General features: G+C 46.8%; 1 protein-coding gene across 5 annotated transcripts in view; it reads left to right on the forward strand.

The window, feature by feature from the left end:
* The first annotated feature begins 280 nt into the window (after window positions 1-280).
* LOC147604688 (uncharacterized) overlaps window positions 281-24586 on the forward strand; it is a 70513-nt gene continuing 46207 nt past the window's right edge. For 3 of the 5 annotated variants that reach the window (XM_086794526.1, XM_086794524.1, XM_086794527.1), the window contains exon 1: window positions 282-933. In XM_086794526.1, coding sequence (XP_086650652.1) covers window positions 622-933 — 312 coding nt within the window. In that variant the 5' untranslated portion in view covers window positions 282-621. Of the gene's footprint in view, window positions 934-24586 lie in introns of all 5 variants that reach the window. The other 2 variants (XM_086794525.1, XM_086794528.1) reach the window with 2 other exon arrangements.

Consider the following 24586-nt stretch of genomic DNA (forward strand, 5'->3'; position numbering starts at 1 on the left):
CCCAAAAATACTCTATATTATGAGAGTCACTAGATGGAGTCCACGAGCACGTAAGCGAGTTGGTAGAACAATTGGGTCCCATTGCAAGGACCCGGGTTCGATGCCATCAAGTTGCATGACGGGGGTGCTTTGTTGTGAGCCAATGGATCTACTCCACCTTTCCCGCAAACAAAGAGCCACTAGATTGATGACAAATAAGGCTGGCAAAAAGAGTTTGGCATTTCTCACATTCCTTGATGAGGAACAAAAACATTTAAGGACGTTAACGCCTAAAATTTCTTACACGCTAATAGGATGACTTTGACCTTGGGTAGGCTAGTGTGAACGACGATAGAAGGGCTAGTAGACAGCCCAAGGTACTTCAATTGACCACTTCTCTGCTTAAACTGTTAGCTTTGAGCTTCCGGAAATAATCATTCTCGATCGAGAGCGAGAGAGAGAGAGCTGGCTTTATCTCTCAATTGGGCGGTGTGTGTGTGTATATATCCCAACCAGGTCAGCGGCAATTCGCTTTTGTCTCGCCCGGAAGCCGCCTTTCCGAAGGGGCCTCTGCGCAGCAGATCGCCTTGCATTGCAATAAGCACCAAATGCAGCCGATCGATCGCCGCTGAGATGAGATAAATGATGGCTCACATTGCACCAGCGGAGTACGCCTTCCATGGGCGCGAAGGGCCTACTTACAATGCGGCCACAGAGTATTACGGTGGAGGCTTTCCTCCGCCGCAAGGGCAGGGCGACCCCGCCGCCTTCCACAGGCCTCAACACCAACTCTCCGAGGACGCGTCCGCCTTAGCAGATGTGCTGGCAGGCATGGAGATCGCTCAATCGGGCAGAGGGAGGCTACCGCCCACCGCCAACAAGGAGCTTGTCGTTCATGCCATCGAGGCGGCAGCCTCCGTCCTCAGAGATCAGGCTTCCGCTCTGCGAGACCAGGTAGGTGCTGCATCCTTTCTCTCAAGATTTCCTTGCTGCTAATTGCCGTACACGTGGATCTATCCGGTGAGCTTATAGCCTCTAGCTAGATCAGTTTTTAAAAATGAGTAAAACCTAACTGTACTTGAAAAGGAAGCAGATCTTTCCATTAAGACACTTAAATCCTTCATAGTTCTGATTCATTATTGTTTGGGTGCATTCAGCAGCCTTAGAATCTCTAGCATCTCCTTCCAACCATCCAGTTTTGTCTAAGACCTGACCTGCTGATGTCCCTTTTCTCATTGAACAAGGATAAACATGAGTCAATGCTCTTTGTAGACAGTTGCAAGGGTGCACTGATCACTCGGTGGTTTGGTTGGACATTCCATAGGTCAAATGACAAGGCAATGATCCCACCAAGAAACATCAACTCACAATATAATAATATATTATGGTGACTTGCCGAATTTGCTAACATTTTCACCATCATGGATAATTTGGGGTGGGTGTGTGTGTGTGTGTGAGAGAGAGAGAGAGAGAGAGAGAGAGAGGGAGAGAGGATTTTCTGTGTCTGCATCTGTGTGAAATTATTTCTCTCACAACACACACAGATAATGGCTTTGTATGTGTGTGTGCGTGTGTGTGTGTGTGAGAGAGAGAGAGAGAGAGAGAGAGAGAGAGAGAGAGAGAGAAGAGCAGGGCATGCAAAACCTCATTTGTACTTCTCCCAGTATTAGTTTCCTTATGGCCCTACTTTGTTTATCAGTGTGGGTCCATTGAATCTGCTTCTTAATGGTCAAGTCTTTTTCCTTTCCTCTGAATTTAAGGGGCCAGCAAGGGGAGCAATATAAGCACACCTCAGAACACTGCCAATGAAAATTTACCACCTTGTTAATATTGTCCAAATAGTGAAAACCAGTGGAAGTGTATAAACTAACTTATCTGGTCAAAGAACAAGTGAAAGGCAAACGTTATGTTCCTGCTATATCACGACGAATGAACATGACAGCTCAAAAGCATTAGTTTGGTATCAGCTGCACAAGAGGTTTGTTAGTGTGCTGGAGAGTGCATGTCAAAATTGAATAGGCTAAGTTGCACTTGAAAAGGATAGGATACAGCTCCATGAGAGTTCGGAAGCTTAGAGATGGATGCAGCAATGGAACAACATTGGCTAGCTGCTAACTGAAGATATACTTATGGAGCAGCCCAAGAAAAGTATAGCTCACTCTAGAGTAAAACAAGGTGCCAAGGTGGGGCAAGGGCAGCAGGGCAAAGGGATAGAAGAATGAGCCAAGTGTGTTATGCAAGTATATGAATGAGATTTTGTATTGTAAGGGTAGAAGAACTTTGTTTTTATAGAAGCAGGAAGAGCTTTGTAAGAATACAATAAATTTCACTTCATTTGATAAGGAAGATGCATGACAAGCAGCCAAAGTTGCTGCTTCAACAATAAAGTGGAATTGCAGTGCACAGTTAGGGTTGCTTGTTTGGTTTTCAATTTGTAGGGGTGGGGGCATATACACTCCTCTCTTTCCTTCCCTCCCTTCCCTTCCACAAAACTATCACACTCCTCTCCCCTTATTCCCTTCCCTTCCACAAGGCTATTACACTCCTTTCCCCTCCCTCCCTCCCTCCCTGCCCGTCCACAAGGCTGTTCCAGAAGTTAAGCGGTTGACATGCAATTTGGCTAGTTCCTTGAAGGAAAGTGCGGCCATTTTCTATGGGAAGTTGGCCAACGATCCTAGAGGTTTGTCAACCCCTCCTAAGGTCAAATGAGGCTTATCCATGCCCATTTCTCTGTTTTTCTGGTGGTGGTAGTGTTGCCTTTGGCAACCGTGTGAGTTGTCGTATTCTCCATTGCTGGAAATGTGTCTATCCCAAATTCCAATGCCCTTATAACATTGGCTTGGAAGGTTCCATTCTTTTGCATTGGAGCTGGTGCAAATTATAGAGACCAGTAGCTGCTCTTTTTGCAAAGAGATAATTGTGAATGGGCTTCATTGACCTTTGGGAACTGGGCTCTTTGAATACTGCTAGTTGGACCCACCTTTTCTACCTACTTTCCATGGGCTTAGAGATATGCCCATATGCTTGGGTAAAATCTTGCCCATATACTTGGGTAAAATCTTTTGGACTCCCATGGATTTCATGAAGTATCACGCTTTGGTTTTTGTTAATTCTGGTAAAAAACCTGAATTTTTCACATGCATGATGGAGCTGATCATTTGAAGCTTTGTGAAAAGACTCATGGAGTCAATATCACACTTTGTTTTGTGTTAAGTTTGGTAAATAACCTGAACTGCAATATTAAATGTCGTGGATCTTAAAAAAGACTACCTTGCAACCATTGATACAAGTGTAAGTAGTTGATATTGTGGCACAAATTCTTGTAGTGATTCCTCCCCTAGTTTCGAAGAAAACTCTTCTCTGAGGGTCTTCATCTGTAGGCCCTTGAAGGTGCTTCCTCTAGTGTTGAAGAGCAGTTCCAAGCCACCATTGAAGACAATCATTGGTACAACTTCTTGGACCCTCATTAACACATGCTTTAAGATGGAATTTGTGATCACACGTCTTGCTGGTTTGCGCTAAAATTTCATGGTGGGCGAGTAGATTGAGGTTGTATAAATGTGAAAGAGAGCCATTGTAAGTCCAATGGGACAAGGTTGATGATTAAACTATGAGATTCTTTTTTGCATTGGTTTTGGCTGCTTAAGCTGGAATTTCTTAATCAACTCCTAGTTGTATTTCATCTATTGAATCGTGTACCCTCTCAACTATCTTCTTAATCGGGAAATTTTTGGGAAATTGGGGAAATTGGGGAATTCTTGAGAAATTGGGGGAAATTAGGTAATTGGGGAAGAGAAGAGGAAGGAGAAGAAAGAAAAGGGAGAAATAGGGGGAAATTAGGTAATTGGGGAAGAGAAGAGGAAGGAGAAGAAAGAAAAGGGAGAGAAGAGGAAATTGGGGGAAATTAGGTAATTGGGGAAGAGAAGAGGAAGGAGAAGAAAGAAAAGGGAGAGAAGGAGAAGAAAGAGAAGGGGAAGAAGAAGAAGAAGAAGAGGGAGAGAAGCTCGACGGCTGCAGCCTGTGCGTGAGAGAGAGAGAGAGAGAGAGAGAGAGAGAGAGAGAGAAAGTTGTATTAACATCTACTAGAGGCCGAACTCGACCTATGAGACAAATTCAATGTACAACTATCAATGTCTTCTGGATGTCCAGAAAAAAAAGGACAAAATGAACATGAAATAAACTATGAAAGTACTGAGCTAGTGGGGGGGTGTGATGGATGGAGCACTACTGCTAGAGGCTCAGTATGCAACCTATATGCATAGGGTATACAAGAATGCAATGCAGATCTATCTAGCTCCAACCAATACCATAATGGGGGTGTAATATGTGATACATAGGCGATGGCGAGGCAAAAATACCTCGGAGCATGATCTCCGGGTGTGAGTGTAAGTGAGCTAGCCGCTCCTGGATATGGTGCTGATGTCGAGCCCGTATCTTTGTGATCTCCGTTTGATGTAGTGTGGGAGTCTGGTAGCTTGGTGCTCTCGGTCTTCGTCTGGCTCGGAGGTCTGCAGCGTGCTGAAGTGTAACCCCCTCCTGTGTCAGGATAGGCACTGGGATAGATCTCTGGAAGAAATCAGTGAGCTGGAGCTGTCGCCCACCTCTCCCTGTGGTATTGTAATATGCGGAAGCTTCGGAGAAGGATCAGTACTTCAAAACTCAGAAATCAGCACTCTTTTCGCGACGGAATTAACGCACAAACCGAAAGACGATGTGCAGAAAATAGAGAGAGAAGGGGAAGATGGAGAGGACACAGTATTGGGTCCCAATTACCCTCTGTAGGGCCCCCACCACGGATGGTGTATTTGCTTTATTAGAATGATGTAAATCTGAAAACAAAATACAGAAAACTTGACCTTTTCTTGGCTGGAGAATCCTGCCCTTGACCTTCGGTCCTTCACCCCTTTGCGTTAGCAACCTCTTGGCTTTCCTGGCCCTTGTTTGCTTGGAGCACTTGGTGAATTATGAGATGATCTCATTGATTTCTTGGCTGGGCTTTTATACCCTTCTCTAGCCCTGGTCGGCCAGCATCCTGAAGTCGGATTGCTGTGAAAAGCTCACGACCTGTTTTAATAGGCATTAAATGCTTATTTTGCCCACCATTTCACACCTACAATGCTGTCCAGCCTGCGCTTATGCTTGTGTGGGACAGTACCAGGCTGCGCATGGGTGTGGGACTGCCCCTACACCTGGCCGACCTGCTGGTTAGGGTTTCTGACCCTGTCGGCTGCCTGTTCAGCAGCAGTAAAGCTGGTCGACAGCCCTTCCAGCCCATGCCATGGCTGGTGGGCACAGCTTGGGCCCTCCTGGCCCCTTGGGGGTGGTTCTACACCTCCCCATGCCCACACTAAGAGTGCAAGTGCAAATCTTCGCACTGGGGTAGCCCTATGGGCTGGCCCCATCTCTACATGCAAACCTACATGCCTACAGAGGTCTGGCATCCAGTTGCAAACTAGACACACAGAACATCTGACATCATTCCAAAGGGAGACTCACACGCGGACTGGCACTGCTTCATGTGCAGGAGAGTGCACACCTGACCTTGGACTCATGTGCAGGACAATGCACACCTGACCTCGGACGACTGAGATGGATCCGTGGCGGACTCGTCCCGGACTGGGCTCACATGGGACCAGTTCACCATCCTAGGTCTTGCACCTTTTGTACAGAAATGTCTACGTGGCATCCAAGTGCGGGATGCACGTGACATCTCCTTCTGCTTAACTTGACGGAAGCTGCATAGCCTCCAAATAATCCGTCAATAATGCCGGATAGTCTTCGAAAAATTCTTTGTCGAGCCATACCGCTTCATGAGTTCCTCGGTCCTGAAACTTCGTGAGAAACTGTCGTAGTCTTCGGCCTGAGCGATGCTTGAAACGGTGCAGAAGGATCTGTTCTGGAACCATTACTTCTGCTTCATCAATAATGTCTGGTTCCGCTTCGTCTTTGACCTCTGAAGGGGGTGGACCTGCATATGGCTTTAACCAACTGACATGAAATACATCGTGCATAGTCCAACTCGGAGGTAGCTTTAACTGCATAGACACCTCATTAATCTTTTTCCGGATGGGAAATGGTCCGAAGCTCCTGAAAGACAACTTTGGGCATCGCTTGCCCACCTGCTTCAATCTTTGCTTCATAATCCGGAGATACACCCAATCCCCTTCCGAAAACTTCATGTCTCTTCGGTCTTTATTGGCCTGTTGAGTGTATGCCACTTGCGCTTTAGCCAATCTGTCTTTAACGGACTCTAGGATCTCCTGGTAAGACTCCGTCACTCTGTTCGCCTCCGGTACTGAAGACGAAGTCCTGGTTAACAACGACTGGAAAGGCCTTCCAAACGCTGCTTCATATGGAGTCCTGCCAATAGCTGAAGAAAAAGAGTCATTCAAAACAGCTTGAACTAAAGGCAAAAACGATTCCCACTTACCTTGCTGATCGTGGACATAACACTTCAGCACATCAAAGGCCAACTGGTTGTATATCTCTGTCTGGCCATCTGTCTGTGGGTGGAATGCACTGGAAAAATTCAACTTAGTACCAAAATTATCAAACAATGCCCTCCAAAAATGACTGGTAAACTTGGCATCTCGGTCTGACACTATGGTCCTAGGAATCCCGCCAATCGGGTACCAATGCCGAATGAATAGCTGGGCAACATCCTCGGCGGTCACATTGGCCCTGCAAGGAATAAGCATAACAAATTTGTTGAACCTATCAACAATAGTTAAACACTGCGTATTACGCTTACTCGGACTGGGAGGCAGATTTGTGACAAAGTCCATCGAAATGTCCTGGAAAGGACCCTCAGGAATCGGCAAAGGCTGTGACAACCCTATCTTCTTTCCACGAGGAGCTTTCACCTTTTGACAAATGTCACAGCGTTGTACATATGTAAACACATCACGCCTCATCTTTGGCCAATAGTATTGCCGTTCTAATTTCTCCAGAGTCGAATTCATGCCCCTATGACCACCTGTAATGGCGTCATGGGCATCATGGAGAAGAGCTGCCTGGAATGATTTCATGACACATAGTCGGCCTTTGTAGAAAAGCCAACCATCGCGTATCAGAAAATGGCATGGTCCTGTGGCATCCAATGCCTGTTCCCACTGAGTACCGAATTCCTCGGAATCCGCGTACGTGTGCTTCATGTCTTCTAGTCCTGTACCAACAAGGTCAAGTCTAGTGGTCTGAATCGCAGATACTTGTCCCTTCCTGCTCAAAGCATCGGCCACTGGATTGGCCTTTCCTGGAAGGTACTCAATCATGCCACCGAACTGCTGGAATATCTGACTCCAGCGGTGTTGTCGATCACTCCACTGCGCACTTGGCATCGTCTGAATCCAGCGCAATGCCTGATGGTCAGTGCGAACCTCGAAGTCACGGCCATACAGGAAATGTTTCCAATGTTTCAAGGCCTGTATAACTGCTAGGAGTTCACGATCATAGACTGAGTAGTTCTTCTCGGCGGGCAGTAACTTACGAGACATGTAAGCTACTGGATGACCATTCTGTTGCAATACACCTCCAATTGCGATGTTACTCGCATCGGTGATCACTTGAAATGGTTCGTCCCACGAGGCAAGGGCTAAACAAGGCGCTTCTGACAAAGCCACCTTGAGGTTCTGGAATGCCTCCAACGCTCGTGGAGTCATTCGAATCTTTTGCCTCCTTGTTTTCACTCCCTTTAGCAGATCGGTGAGGTCTGCCGCCGAGAGATCAGAAAACTTGTCAATGTGGGTGGAATATGCCTGGCATATACCCACAAATGATCTAATGTCATAAGGGGTCTGAGGTACTTCCCAGTTAACAATCTCGGCCACTTTAGCCGGATCAAGTCGAATGCCTTCAGCACTAATTATATATCCCAAGTAATGTACCTGGAACAGATAAAATTCTGACTTCTTTTCATTGACATAGAGCTCGTTGCTTTCCAGCAACTTAAGGACTTTCTCCACATTAATGTCATGCTGCTCAACTGTAGCTGAAAATATGAGTATGTCGTCCAAAAATATGAACACACACACTCCAATCAACTCCCGGAAAACACGCATCATCATGCGGTTAAATGTAGCTGGGGCGTTCGTCAATCCAAATGGCATAACCACAAATTCATAGTGGGCCCGTTCTGTACGGAAGGCTGTCTTGGGGATATCCCCCTCTACAATCCGTACCTGGTGGTACCCACTCTTTAAATCCAGTTTGGAAAATACCTTAGCTCCATTCAGCCTCTCGAGAATATAGTCAATTCGAGGCATCGGGAATCTGCTCTTGATAGTCAGCTTGTTGAGTGCACGATAATCGACACACAACCGAGAAGACCCATCTTTCTTCTTGACAAACAAGATCGGTGCTGCAAATGGCGACACGCTGGGACGGATGAAGCCAGCTTGCAACAATTCTTGGAGTTGGCGGTCCAACTCCGATTCCATTGCCTTAGAAAGGCGATACGGAAACTTGCTCGGGGGTTCCGAGCCTGGGAGGAGGTCAATCTTGTGATCCTCCGGTCTGGACGGGGGGAGCTGGGGAGGGAGACTGTCCCGAAGAAAAATCTTCTGGAACTTTTCATGGAGAACCGAGTACTTCTCGGAAGCACTGGCCACCGTCTGGGCTGTCTGGATGTAAATCATCGCACACTGTGCGCCTTTCTTGACTGCTCGCTTAGCCTGCAAGTGGCTTATGAGCGGAAAGTTGGAATACCTGGCTCACACTTAATGGTCACTGGGGTGTTTGACACATTCCGATCAATCTGGAACGTGTGCTTATCCCACTTGACATCAGGAAGAAACTTGTGAAACCACTGGATACCCAAAATTATGTCTGCTCCTACAAGAGGGGCAACCATAAAGTCACGCACAAACTCTATGCCCTGAATCACTAACTTAGCACCTAGAGCTTCATACTTGACGCTCGTTGTCATACCTGTGCTAAAACCCTCAACTTGTTTGTCCACCGGAGTCAGCTCGAAACGGGCACGCCTAGCGGCCTCTTCCGTGATCACATCCTCCGTGCTGCCGCTGTCAAACAAGACAACGACTCTCTGGCCACCTATGTAGCCAAAGGACTTGAGCAATTCGTTGCGCTCATACTCCTGGTCATGGGCGCCCTTCTGCTTATCTTCGAGCTCCCGGCTAATAATTGCTCCAACTGAAGCACCGGGGGTTGAAGAACTAGGGGTAGCCGCTGGGGTCTGTGTGGGAGCTGTGCTCACCACGGAAGCTGTGGAGGCGGCGGCGGCCTTTGGAGGCTTCTTCGGACAATCCCGAGAAGTATGTCCTTTTGTGTGACAAAAGAAGCATCTACCCTCCTTCCTGTACTGAGCAAGCTCCTCAGCACTCAACTTGCCACGTGTCTTGCTTGCCTCCGCTTTCTGGTTTGGAGTAAGCTTAGACGCATTGTTCGAGTTCTTGGAGCCAGAGGCTCCCGGGCTCTGTCCTGGGGAAGACCCCGTCTGGTTCTGGCTTTTGCCCCCCGAGGCGTTAGCCTTGGGAGAAGCCGGCTGGGAAGTCTTGGGCTTGCCACCATTGTGTTTCATTTCTGCACTCTGCGCAAGCGAGAGTGCGTCCTCAAAGGTGGCTGGCCTAAACATACGCACCTCCCATTGGATTTGCGTGTCCAGGCCATACAAAAACTGCCCTTTCTTGTCCGTATCAGATAAGCCTAATTGCAGACACAAGGTCGAAATTTTATTGGCAAACTGAAGGACTGGTTGCGCGTTCTGACGCGCTCCCCTGAACTCGTCTTCGAGTCGCTCAAGGTAGTGGGGCGGTAGAAACCGCTGCTTAAGGTCGCGGACGAACTCGTCCCACACATAAGCTGCCATACCTGCTCTGGTGTGGGCATGAGCCCACTGAGTCCACCAAGGAATGGCCTCACCTTCCAAGTACCAACTAGCTAAGATCACTTTGTCAATATCTGTTTTCCTAACTGCAGCAAAGTAAGCTTCAAATTGATGTAACCATGAATAAAGAGTAGTGGGATCGAGTTTACCATTATACTTACTAAAATTCATTTTCTCGGGAAAATGATTCGAGGGCGCCGCCGGTGTCAATCTGGCGTCCAAAGCTCTGAGGTAATGCTCGTGTTCCACTCGTTGCATGGCGTCATCTTCTCGTTGTCGAATCTCCAATGCACGCATCTGCATCTCAAGCAAGGAGCTTGGCTGCGGCTGTGACCCCACGAGAGGGTCCTTCCATCCTGATTGCTTGGCTTCGAGTTTTCCCTCCATGTCCTTTGTGATCTCCTTGGAGATCTCTTCTTTGATGGCCGTGAGAGTGTTGTCATTGATCTCCCCTTCTTCCTTCTTGGTGTTCTTGACGGCTACCAGTTCCACTTTCAATGCACTCACCTCCTCCTTGAGTGCTGTGTTCTCTTGTTCAAGGTCCGTGACCCGTGCTAAGAGGGCCATGATGTGCCAGTGTAGTTTGTTCTCCACCTCATTGAGGTTGGCACCTGCCTGGCTTTCCGAAAGGTCCCCGTGGAAAGAACATCCTCAACTACTGGAGGTTCTTTGTCCCGAACACTACGAGACATCAGAGCATAAGTGATCTGTTCAGTTTCCTCTGACTCACGAACACAAGAACTACCAACATCAGTACTGGAAAGTTCCTGCCAACTGCTGCCATCTACTAGCAAGCTATCCACCATCTAGTCCCGGAAAGCCCGCACCTGCAGTGTATCCACACTTGAGTGGCCATTATCAGACTGCCACTCATCACAAACCTGAGGACCTGGGAGAGAGAGTGCTGAAAGCTTGTAAACTCCATTCTCCTTGGCTTTGTCCCGGAGAGCAACAAAATGCTCATCAAACTCCACCCGTACGCCAGTCTTGCAAACCTGATGCACTGACAACAGATGAAAACCAAGTGCCGGAACATACAACACCTGGGAGGAATGCTTCCCCCCTCTGTCATTGGGAACTATCTCCATCCTGCCCTCACTGTGAACTGGGATAGTGGACGTATCCCCAGTAAGAATGTGACCAGAAAGCCTCCAGAGATCCTGTAAACCGGAACGGGAAGGAGTCATGTGCCTGGAAGCACCCCTGTCTAGAATCCACTCCCGAGTATCCGTGGCGGAGAATCCTCCAATCTCCTCCCTGCCTGAAGAAAATGAAACATCGGTGTCCACCACCTCCAGGTGCACAAAAGCCGGAGTCTTCATGATTGCTACTGAGGAGTCTTCACCCTTCTCGGTCTTCCGCTTGCCTCCAATGGTAGCCTTTCTCGCCACAATCATTACAGGTCCTCTCTGCCTTCAGTTTCTCGCGGTCAGCGTCGGACTTCTTCTCAGAAGACTTCTCCGATGAAGCCTTCCCTTTGCCTGTGTTACGGCCTTTCGACCGTTGGCCAGTTAAGGCCTCCGAACCTCCACCCTGAGGAGGGTTCGTGAATCGTTCCTCCTGGTCCAGGACCATGGGCACAAGCTCCTCCCACGTGATGGTGCTGAGCCTGCCACTGGTAATCAAAGACGAGTAAAATGCTGAGTACGAAGAGGGCAAGTGCGACAGCAACGTTATGGCCATGTCCTCTGACGATATCTCTTTCCCAGCTTGAAGAACTTCCTGCTGAAGAGCCTGTAGCTTGTTAATATGCTCCCGCATCGTCGACGACTTTGCAGGGCTCATAACCCGCATCTGTACTTCCAAAGAAATCCTCTTCATGGGCGATACCCTGATGTACAGAGAAGCCAAATGCTGCCATATACCTCTGGCCAGCGTCATATGCTTTACATGATTGATTACCTGTGGTGTGCAATTGAGAAAGATAAACGAATGGACCCTGGCGTTGACACGATCCCACATGTGTGTCTGGGCCTCCCGGTCCTTTCGGATCGACGGTAACTCCCCTTCCTCAACTTCGGCCGTGGAACCCCAACAACGACGAAATCAGTGAGGTCGTAAGACTCCAGAACAGATTCCATCATAACCTTCCATATGCCGTAGTTGTTCCCGTCCAACTGACGGTCCACCGGGAACGTGGGGAGAGTCGGGATCTTCACATGCCTCTCGGCCATCTCAAACAGATCTGCCATTGCGGGGATGTACTCTGAAAGGGGTGGGTGGGTGGGAACAAAGAAGAACTAAAACCTGCAAGTGGCTGTCCAGCAAATCAGCCCGCCTTCCTCTTGCTTCTCCTCTTCCCGATCAGCCCAAAACAGTCCACCAATCAGCCACAAAACAGTCCCCCTCTTGCTCACACAAATCCCAAGAACTATCTAGAGCCTAGGGCTCTGATACCATGTCAGAATACGCAGCGGAGATGATGACCAGATCTGGGAACACAAGAGCAAAAAACGCATGCAGAAAAACAGCACGAGAGAGAGAGAGATGTAGGCGTGTAACTCTGCTCTGATATACACAAGAAGATCCCGGTATGATACAAGTGTGGTATGGGGGCTGGGGGCCTATTTATATGCCCCCAGATAGGTAGTCGACCTGCTGAAAAAAACCTCCACGACTGTAGCATCAGTCGGCCAGCACTGAATGAAGCCCACGACTGTATATGCCCAGTCGGCCAGCAGCATAGAGGTCCACGACTGCTGTTGGGCAGTCGGCCAGTCACCTGTCTGCTGATGGGTCAGTCGGCCAGCTACTTAGTGCTCCTGCCAACTCAGAACTGCCTCCCAAGCCACAAAAAAAATGGGAAAAATACGGAGAGTGGGGAAAAATGATAAAACTCCTCATACGGGCGGGCACACCCACAACAAAGGCCCTGGTGTATAAATCTAGACAGGAGATGACTTCTAACATTATTTGCTTCAGTTGAGTTTTTTTCTATCACATATGGCATCTTGAAGACCCCGTGGAAAAGATCAAAACCCACACATTCATCGTATTTTGGGGTTTCTTTTGATGAAAGCCCGTGTGTTTGATCAAATGATGTTTGCTAATGGATAATCTGACATCTCCTGTGGGGAGAGTAAGGCCTCGAGGTTGTACCTGATATTTTTCTCCTTGGGGATAATCAAGTACTCCAAAGGGAGGGGGGGGGGGCGACCTAAGTCTAGATGTCATGACCACGGTCCAAATAAATGGGCGAGACAAATAAGTCTCATAAGTCGAGGGATCATAATCATGTCCCAAATAAATGGGCAAGACAAAACAATTCCATAAGTCGAGATATCATAATCATGTCCCAAATAAATGGGTGAGACAAAAGAGTCCCATAAGTCTAGATATCATAACCATGTCCCAAATAAATGGGCAAGACAAAAGGCTCACATGGGACCAGTTTACCATCCCAGGTCCTGCAGCTTCTGTACAGACATGTCTACGTGGCATCCAAGTGCGGGATGCATGTGACAGCAAGTGCCCAATGGCTGAGAGAGAGAGAGAGAGAGAGAGAGAGAGAGAGAGAGAGAGAGAGAGAGAGCAGCCAGCATTAGGGTAGCCTGTAGTGGTAGTAGCGAGCCATAACCTTGGAGTAGAGAACTAATGAGAATAGAGAAGAGTTGCTAATATGTTAGAGGCTAGTTTGCAGAAATAAAGCCTGCTCAAATGAAGAGAGAGAGCTCCAATTTATAGATTTTTGGGACTCTCATGAGCCACAATGGCAAGTAAAAAGCTATAATGACAAGTAAAAGCTATAATTACAAGTGTGGGGCCACTTATCTCACTTTGATTTGTTGGCATGCCACATGTCCCAATTTAAGAGATGTTTCCCACCCATAAACCTCATCTCCAAAAATTCTCAACTCATAGACATTCTATCAAAGGAGCTTTAGTAGCAAGTCTCCCCATTCGCTTAGCTTACGGATGTAATGACGCGAAAGGAATTTCCATTGGGGGTTGTCCAAAAATAGTAACTCTCCTAGATTTTAGGAGTGTGATCCTTTGTATTCCACCTTATTAGAAATGATAAATGTGAGCAACATGTAGAACCATGTTTCAATACTAGATCTCTCGCAAATCCTCGAGAGCTCGCCATACATGCTTTCCACTTGACACTTGATCTCCAATGTCCATTTCTCTGTCCAAGAAACCATCTCGAGCGCCTAGCCTAAGCTTCTGGGGCTAGATCTTTCGTTTTGGACAATTCTCCATTCCCAAAGCTTTTACTTTCCAAATATTTAGACGTCTTGGTGCCCACAGGAACCCTTTCATACTGGGAAACTTCCAGGCTGGTGACAAAAACGATGGGAATGGAGTGCAGGAAAATGACGATGAAGCTTGCAGAGAGAGGAGAATGAATCATGCATGTAATTTTTGGTTGTCTACACCAACCCTTTCCATATGGGTGGTCACCCCTCGCTTATGGGTTCCGAGCCCACAGACTATGGCCACTAGGGTGCCTAGGTTGGGCCCCGGACACTTTAATAAGTTGTCCACTCAAATTTTTTTGAGTGTGAACTTGCAAAGGTTATAAACCTTACAAAGCATTTTAAGGGTTCACGGGTAGGCATCTCAGGCACGTGAACTGGACATTCATAGCAGCAGTCACACGAAAATAGTTTTTGTGAAAACAGTTTCAAACATGCAAACATGTGTGCATATGCACTTTGTTATGAACAAATCTCCTAGTCATGGTATGTACAACATTGGCATTTTCGGGCATAGGCTTGGCACATCGGAAAGTGTGAAACTAGGATCTTAGTCATTTGGATCCACACGCATTGGCCACAAATGGGCATGGGAATTGGGATCCCGGGTGCTTGGATACACACACTGACCTCAATACGGGCGGCACGAATGTTGCTTGGTCTACATAAGTTGACACGAGATTGGAGGAGACCATTTGGGTGGCCAGATGGTGACAATGGGCGATGGCATGGTAGATTTGATTTGGAGAGGACATGCAAGATGCTCCATGGGGGTGTGGAAGACTGAACAACGTACTTTTTTAGAATGCCCAGCTTTTGCCACTATTCGTGCATGCTTTGCCCCTGTCCTTGAGGGATGCCCATACATTTCTTTCGCAAAAGTGGAAGACCATGCTTTTATCAAGGAACTGTTACATTAATGTCAAGTACTCACAAGACTGAACGTCCTACACATAGTCGGACTTAGGACCTTTTGGTTAGCTATTTCATTTTCTTGTATGGGCATGTGCTATTCAGCTTAGAAGACGATAATGCAATCTCTCTCTCTCTCTCTCTCTCTCTCTCTCTCTCTCTCTGCTTGACCATTGATTTAGCTAAAGACTGACTTGGTCTTTATGACATGTATTTCGTCTCATAGGTCATTTGGCTTTCTGCAGACATTAATGTAAGTTTCTCTCTACCAAATACTTGCTATTTGATACCCGGCAGTGATGTATGGGGTGTCTTTTTGGGGACTAGACCTGGGAGAGGAGAATTATGAGAGAGTGGAGAGGACAGTATGATGCATGCACATGGGATGAGGGGTAAGCCATTAGTGACACATGCCATACTATTGGCTAAATTTGGATCATCCTCTCTCGTCATAGATGCCATGTTCTAGGCTGACACATACATACAGCATGTCCACACTACATAGAGATCACCTCCCACATTTGGGCTTGGATTCCTCTACACAATTGGCACACAATAGTTATTGTTGGTATGCTCGCACCACTAGCTGGTTCGAGTCACATGGATTTCATATGGACCACCTCACCCCCTTTGAGTAAAGCTTGGACCCCCCCTTCCTTGGTCTCTCACAGCAAGAGATCAACTGCATCGTTTGTCTAGATATGACTAGACTTCATACAGACCAGGCATGGATATTCCCAGCCCAGCTTTTCCCGAAGCTTCAGTCCTACGAAGAGCATTTCTTGAGGGTCACTAAGGATGATTTCATCGAGAGGCCTAGTTATCTCCATAGACACATGTTCCATGCCATGAGGATTGCCATTGCTCAGCAGAGGATGTCATCATACTACCTTTCGATTTAGATTGGGAGAGTAGTAGGCTTAACACGAGACAAGCGGGTATGCAGGCTACGTATTACCGGGGGGATTGAGTATGAGGAGCATTACATACTCAGATGCCCGGTTTACTAAGAGATATGTGGTTGCTACCATTGTTTCTTTAGGGAGGTGTTTGGACCCCTGTCACGGATGATACATTATATGGATGAGAGATGCTTGGGACGATACCTACTAGAGTTGAGGCACCACAAAGATAGACTATTGAGGTAGCAGCCCAAGATATGGGATACCACACACACATCTATCATTGACTTCTTTGGTGAGGTGCCCCAGCTGACATTCGCTGGGACACATGGACCATGAGTGCTCACCCCCCAGACCGCCGGCGGTGGGTGGCACTATGCACCATGGGAATCCTCTGGGAGAGCACAATTCCTCCAGAGAACCAAACGCCCCGGTTCAGGCGACCTAGACTCTCCACTTGCCAGCTCTAGATCGGGGACTTGCTTGAATGCAGCCCCACGGGTGGTGGATATTTGGGCCAAGTACAGGGTTCATGAGAAAGACGACACATCATGAGTCCCGACACATGAAGTTCTACTCCTTGTCACGTACACAACCATGGACATGGATAACCTCATCATTAGTCCCAGATCTGGCAGCGTTTTCGGGGAGATTTAGCGGTAGATTTAGAGCCGATTTTGCAACCCAATAGGCTCCCGAAGTGCCCAAGACATACACCCCAATATGGGACACCTTTTGGGCACAATTTGGACACAAAAGATGACTTTTTGGATGAAGTTTTGTGGGCTGAAAAGACAAAGCCGACTTGATCACGAATTTCCCTCTTCTCCCTTTAAATAGCCAAGCTCTCATTTGTACATATCATCTAATCCCCCTTTGGGATCAGGTCATAGGCAGTCAGTAGAAGATCTAAACTCAACCTTTTGGTCAAGCCAATGGCCTCAGAAGTTGTATAAACATCATCTTTTTGTACCATTTAATACATGGAAGACACAGGTCATCTCTATCTCTCTCTCTTCTCTCTATCTAATCATCATTAAAGTTTGCATCATTGTTCTGTATTAGGCTTAGGGCTGAGGATCAAGTAAGAAAGGCTTCCGCGCACGCAACATTGGTATCAGAGCATTCAGGCTCAGCCCTCTAAGCTGTCTCGAGAAGGTAAACAGAATCCATGGTAGAGTACAACAAAGGTAGCATTATGTGGTGGATCGCAAAATGGAAAGCGATAGGAAAGCGTTCTCTAGTAGAGGAGTGTGCTCAAAGGAGGACACCAATTAACTCTCAGATCAGTTCCCGAGGGGCAAGGGACACCAATTAACTCTCAGATTAGTTCTCGAGGGGCAAAGCAACATGCATGATCATTCTTGGCAGGAGACCATAGTTGTGTTAAGGGAAAGGAATTGCAGGCATGGGGACAAAGTGGAACATATGCACAGTTCTTCAACCAGACTTAGAGTGGAATCTAAGAAGTGGCAAGGTGTTCAGGTAATCAAAGTCAAAGTCAATCAAAGTCAAAGTCGAAGTCCGTAGTCCAGGGAGGAACGCCATCAAGTTTAGTAGGAGGGGATTTCACGTGCACAGTCGTGGACATGGATAACCGATAACATGATCATTAGTCCCGGATCCGGCAACGTTTTAGGGGAGATTTAAGGGCCAATTGTGGAGCCCTATAGGCTTCCGAAGTGCCCAAGACATACACCCATATATGGGACACCTTTTGGGCACAATTTGGACACAAAAGATGACTTTTTGGTCGAAGTTTTGTGGGCTGAAAAGGCAAAACGGACTTGATCACGAATTTGCCTCTTCTCCTAAAAATAGCCAAGCTCTCATTTGTACATATCATCTAATCCCCCTCGGGATCAGGTCATAGGCAGTCAGTAGTAGGTCTAAAGTCAACCTTTTGGCCTGGCCAAAGATCTCAGAAGTTGTACAGAAATCATCTTCTTTTTGTACCATATAATACATGGAGCACACAGCTCATCTTTCTCTCTTCTCTTTGTCTAATCATCATTTAAGTTTGCACCATTGTTTTTTATCAGGCTTAGGGCTGAGGATCAAGTAAGCAAGGCTTTTGCGCATGCAACATCCCTACAGGGTTTACGTAATACGTTGACCTTGTCTATCCTTGGTAGCTAGTCATTTACTTTTTTTCATATTGTCTTGACATCCAGTTTACTCATGGATAACATGTAATAGCTTATTAGTCTTATAGACCCTTCGGGTCTTTTGTAGACGTTAACAACATCTCTCTCTCTCTCTCTCTCTCTCTCTCTAGGGAGTTCTTATCACGACCTCAAACAGTTACCTGCATCTAGACGCCCTCTGGCTTGTCTGATGACATCTTGGAGACTGTCATGGCCCTGTGAAAATGGAACAGTACAAGTGTGGGCATGGTGGTTGCAGAGTCAGAATATTTTATGATTCACATGGGGGGTGCCCGGACAGAGTTTAAGATGTGTGGACATCCCTAGGTGTGAAGGCGGGAACTAGAAACATTAAACTTTAATGTTTATTAAAGTTTGCCCCTAGGCCTTAGTGGCCCTAGGAACTTATTAAAGTTTGGGGCCCTAGGGATTATTTTGGGGAAGAGGGCCACTTTTGGAGTGTTTCTCTCTCTTCTCTCTCTTTCTCTTCCCTTTTGGGAGTCGTGGAGCAAAAGGGACACACAAGCGTGGAAAAGCAAGAGGAAGCTCTAGGCGGCTGCTGAAGACTGGTTTAGCTGTTGTTTTTCTGTGAACTGTGGGTTGAAGAAGGCTGTACAACAGCCGTACAGTACTGTACGACTGCAGGTATTGCTGTGGACAGAGAAGCACAGGGCTGTGGGACTGATACAGGCGCCTGCAACTGCTGAATACAGGCTGTACAGTGCTGTACGACTGCAAGTACAGCTCTGTACTTTCTGCAGGTACACTGTACGGCCAGTTCTAGGGCAAGTACAGGTGCTGGACAGTACTGTAGTAGACGGCGCAGGCAACCAGTAGCAAAATCCAGCAGGCGGCTACTTTTGATTCTCTGCAGAAAGACCGTACCGTCAAGTACAGGCAAGTACAGGCAAGTACAATCAAGTACAGTGCTGTTTTTCAGATCTGTACTTTCAAGGACAGCATAAGAGTGAACATCAAGAGGAGGGTACAGGCAAGTACAAGCACATGTGTGAAGCAGGGTTGTGGATACAAGTGCCTGCAAGTACAGATTGGTGCTGTTGCTTCCTCCAGTGCTGTTCACGAGCTGAATTTGGTAAGCTTTGTTTCTATTCATCTCTCTCTCTTTCTACTGCTTGATGTCTATTGCAGATATGAGTTATCTGGCCCCTTGTGAGAGGAGGGGTATGGCAGATTGACAAGGGTTGAGACAGAGTTTGGACAGCACATGTATGTTTGAGCTGAGATGATGTATCAAGCACTTGAGTTATGCCATATGTATGCCCATGGCTGGCCTGCTTAGTGATCTTGGCTGATCAGAGGGAGGCACAGTGTGTTATTTGGAGACACAGATCTGTGTGCATAGATCCTCTGTGCTAAGAAGGATTTGTGGGCCGTCAGATTGGATATACAAGTGTAAACTCTTGGCTGATTTTTGTGTTGTACTCAGCCATTCATATTATTTTAATTGAATAAAGAAATACCGCAAGGGGCGCCAAGCTTTGGGGCCAACAGGTGTCGCTGTGTTTTCAGATTTGGGCACTCTAGCTCCAATCTGCTTTGTTTTCACATCTAGACTACAAGTGGACGGGTGACTGCTAGTCCACCGCACTCTGGTTTCCATCAGAGGCCGGTTTCAAGGTTCCGTTGCTAGAGCCAACTTCATTTCACCAGATTTGGCTGGCCGATTGGGGATTCGCGCAGAGGAGATGGGGCCGTTACATGAGGCAAATATGGCTTGTCCAGGGTATGCAGAACCCGTTACTCCTATCATTGGGAAGCTTCGGCTTCATTTGCAGGGTTATGTGGACAGCGAGGAGTTCTTCATCATGCCTTTGGATGGCTGTGATGTTTTGTTGGGGATGCCATGGTGCCACAGGGTACATGCGGTGGTGGATACATACAATAGGAAAATTACTCTGACTCATAGAGGGAAAGAGCATGTATTGGATGTAAAACTCAAAGGGGAATCTGTTCCTATTGTATCCGCTTGGGCGATTTCATCAGTAATGAAAAAGCATCTTTCCGCGTACTTGATTTATGTAAAGGATGCACAGGATGATGAGTCTAAGTCTAATTTGTCTATGTTAGATAAGGACAGGACTGATTTCTTAAGTGGGTTTCAATACTGTTTTTCCGAGTCATTGCTAGGAGAATTACCTCCTGAGAGGCCAAAAGATCATGCCATAGATCTGATTCCTGGTAGTACTCCACCGAATAGACCGCCGTACCGTGTTAGTGCAGCCCAACAGGAAGAGATTATGAGTCAGGTGCAGGAGCTTTTGAATAAAGGGTTGATACAGCCTAGCTCATCACCCTTTTGCTCACCTGTGCTCTTAGTGCAGAAGAAGGATGGTTCTTGGCGCATGTGTATTAATTACAGGGCGCTGAACAAGAATACCATCAAGAATCGATTCCCCATACCGAGGATCGATGACATCTTGGACCGCTTACAGGGCTCCATAGTCTTTAGTCGTATTGACTTGAAAAGCGGGTATCATCAGATACGCATTAGACCCGAGGATGTGCATAAGACAGCATTCCGAACCACGTTTGGGTTGTATGAGTTCTTGGTTATGCCCTTTGGTTTGACAAATGCGCCTGTCACATTTAACAGAATGATGGACAGGATTTTCAGGCCTCATAGAGAGTTTGTGGACACATTCTTTGATGATATGATTGTGCATTCACAAACTGAGGAAGAGCATAGAAGGCATTTGGCCATTGTGTTTGCAGAACTCAGAAACCATAGGTTGGTGGTTAATGGCAAGAAGAGTGAATTCTTTTTGCAGGAGATACATTTCTTGGGGCATATTGTGTCTGGTCATGGAGTCCGTATGGATCCAGCCAAGGTAGAAGCAATACTTAACTGGCCAGCTTTGAGGACCGTGCATGATGTACGCAGTTTTCTAGGATTGTGTTCCTATTACAGGCGTTACATACGGCACTTTGCTGAAATTGCTTCGCCTCTTCATGCTTTGACGAAGAAGGCAACTCCGTTTAGATGGGCTGATCGGGAAATTACAGCATTCAAAAAGCTCAAAGAAAAGCTTACTTCGGACCCAGTATTGGTGTTACCGGACCTCCGAAAGGCTTTTGTTGTCCAGTGTGATGCATGTGGAAGTAGCATTGGTGCAGTTCTCATGCAAGAGGGACATGTCATAGCCTATGAGAGTAGAGTTTTGCAAGATGCTGAGAAGCATTTACAGGTGTATGAGAAAGAGATGTTGGCTGTAATTCACGCTCTTTCTACTTGGAAACACTACTTGCTTGGGGCTGATTTCACTGTGCAGACAGATCATCAAACCTTGCGTTACTTCCTCACGCAGACTAAGCTTTCAGAGAAGCATATGCGTTGGGCAAACTTTTTGTCAATGTTTCACTTCCAGATTGTGCATGTGGAAGGCAAAAAGAATGTAGTGGCAGATGCTTTGTCACGCAAGCCACAGGTCTCTGTAGTTTCACTTGCTTATCATCATGAGCTTGATGAAATGAAAGAGCAGTATGCCCATGATGAGGACTTTGAAAGGTTGTATGATCAGATGTCTGAGGGTCAGCGGCATGAGCACTATACTCTCAGAGATGGGTTTTTATTGATGCATGGCAGACTGTGTGTTACCAGGCCATTGCGACTCAAGGTTATGATTGAAAGTCATGCTCCACCATATGCAGGTCATAGAGGTATTGACGCCACGGTCAAAGCAGTGGAGACTTTCTTTTATTGGCCAACCTTGAGAAGAGATGTTGATGCCTTTGTGAGGCAATGCATCGTATGTCAGAAGGTAAAGTTTGACCGTCAGAAGACACCAGGGTTATTACAACCTTTACCTATTCCGGATAGACCTTGGGAGAGCATTGCCATGGATTTTGTTTTTGATCTTCCACGGACACAAACGGGAAATGATGGCATCTGGACTATCATATGTAGGTTCAGTAAGCAGGCTCATTTCATTCCCGTGCGGAAGACAATCAAAGTGGATCATATGGTGAAGTTGTTCATGGCGAACATCTTCAAGTATCATGGCTTGCCTACGTCTATCATTAGTAACCGTGATCCACGGATGACGAGTTTGTTTTGGAGAGGGTTGTTTAACAACATGGGTACAACTCTCAAGTTTTCATCGTCATTTCATTCACAGACAGATGGTCAGTCAGAAGAGGCTAACTCTACAGTACAAGCAACAATGGGAAAAGTATCTTCCTTTGGTGGAGTTTGCATATAACAACACTGTACATAGCTCGACAGGCAAGGCGCCTTTTGAGATTGTAGAAGGAGGGAAGAAGGTTCCGCCCATTTTGCATACAAAGGATAAGATCTTTGAGGCTGATCAGTATGTGGAGAGCTTGGATGAAGCTTATCGGAGAGTTAAGTTGGCCCTCCAGAAAACTCAGCAGAAGCAAAGGAAAGCCGCAGACCGTCACAGACGTGATTTACAGTTTGCATTGGGTGATTGGGTTCTTTTGCGCTTTGAAAAGGCTAGACTCAAGAAGATGAAGGGTAAAGAGCGCTTATTCCCTAAATTGAGCATGCGATATTATGGGCCTTTTCAGGTTTTGGAAAAGCTTGGTGAGGTAACCTATCGTTTGAAGTTACCAGATCACTGGAGGATTCATAATGCTTTTCACGTGAGTCTTCTTAGACCTTTCCGTGGGGATGTGCCTGAGGATGTATCAGATGAGGCTCAGCTGGAAGTTGAGGAACTTGATGAGGTTCTGATTCCAGAGCAGATACTGGCACATAAAGAAAGGAAGGTACGAGGTAAAGTTTCCCGTCGCTATCTTGTGAAGTTCAAGAACTACTCACTGATGGATGCGAAGTGGATGGAGGAAGGTGACTTAACAGATTCACCTCAGGTTTTGCAGCTTTATCTCGATGCCTTTGAGTTAGAGCCGACTCTTATTGTGGCTCATTCAGGTTCAGCAGAGCATGGGTCTGGAGCATTACCTGATGCTCAAGAGGGGGGTAGCACCTCCACTCCCTTGATACAGACAGGCTCAGATGACATCTAGAGGTCGCTTGGTGCAGTTTTTATCTCACCCGAAGGTACTGAGGCTGACAGTACATCTGTTTATGGGACTTCTATGATATATGTGTACTAGTCACATGAGATTTTTGTGGATATGTATGGTTCACAGTGGTATACAACTTGGACTATTACTATGCCATTGGTTTGCAGTGAATGTTGATACATGTGTATGGCTTAGAGAGATTGGGACGCTGATCTTGCCATATTGTATATTTCACTTTGGATATTTTGATGCATCACCAGAATGCAATCGAGGACGCTTGCCATTTTTCAAGAGGGGGGTATGTCATGGCCCTGTGAAAATGGAACAGTACAAGTGTGGGCATGGTGGTTGCAGAGTTAGAATATTTTATGATTCACATGGGGGGTGCCCGGACAGAGTTTAAGATGTGTGGACATCCCTAGGTGTGAAGGGGGGAACTAGAAACATTAAACTTTAATGTTTATTAAAGTTTGCCCCTAGGCCTTAGTGGCCCTAGGGACTTATTAAAGTTTGGGGCCCTAGGGATTATTTTGGGGAAGAGGGCCACTTTTGGAGTGTTTCTCTCTCTTCTCTCTCTTTCTCTTCCCTTTTGGGAGTCGTGGAGCAAAAGGGACACACAAGCGTGGAAAAGCAAGAGGAAGCTCTAGGCGGCTGCTGAAGACTGGTTTAGCTGCTGTTTTTCTGTGAACTGTGTGTTGAAGAAGGCTGTACAACAGCCGTACAGTACTGTACGACTGCAGGTATTGCTGTGGACAGAGAAGCGCAGGGCTGTGGGACTGATACAGGCGCCTGCAACTGCTGAATACAGGCTGTACAGTGCTGTACGACTGCAAGTACAGCTCTGTACTTTTTGCAAGTACACTGTACGGCCAGTTCTAGGGCAAGTACAGGTGCTGGACAGTACTGTAGCAGACGGCGCAGGCAACCAGTAGCAAAATCCAGCAGGCGGCTACTTCCGATTCTCTGCAGAAAGACCGTACCGTCAAGTACAGGCAAGTACAGGCAAGTACAATCAAGTACAGTGCTGTTTTTCAGATCTGTACTTTCAAGGACAGCATAAGAGTGAACATCAGGAGGAGGGTACAGGCAAGTACAAGCACATGTGTGAAGCAGGGTTGTGGATACAAGTGCCTGCAAGTACAGATTGGTGCTGTTGCTTCCTCCAGTGCTGTTCACGAGCTGAATTTGGTAAGCTTTGTTTCTGTTCATCTATCTCTCTTTCTACTGCTTGATGTCTGTTGCAGATATGAGTTATCTGGCCCCTTGTGAGAGGAGGGGTATGGCAAATTGACAAGGGTTGAGACAGAGTTTGGACAGCACATGTATGTTTGAGCTGAGATGATGTATCAAGCACTTGAGTTATGCCAGATGTATGCCCATGGCTGGCCTGCTTAGTGATCTTGGCTGATCAGAGGGAGGCACAGTGTGTTATTTGGAGACACAGATCTGTGTGCATAGATTCTTTGTGCTAAGAAGGATTTGTGGGCCGTCAGATTGGATATACAGGTGTAAACTCTTGGCTGATTTTTGTGTTGTACTCAGCCATTCATATTATTTTAATTGAATAAAGAAATACCGCAAGGGGCGCCAAGCTTT

This window comes from Cibotium barometz, chromosome 61, assembly GCF_041138505.1.
Source record: "Cibotium barometz isolate CiBa-2024 chromosome 61, ASM4113850v1, whole genome shotgun sequence".
NCBI classification, from domain to species: Eukaryota; Viridiplantae; Streptophyta; class Polypodiopsida; order Cyatheales; family Cibotiaceae; genus Cibotium; species Cibotium barometz.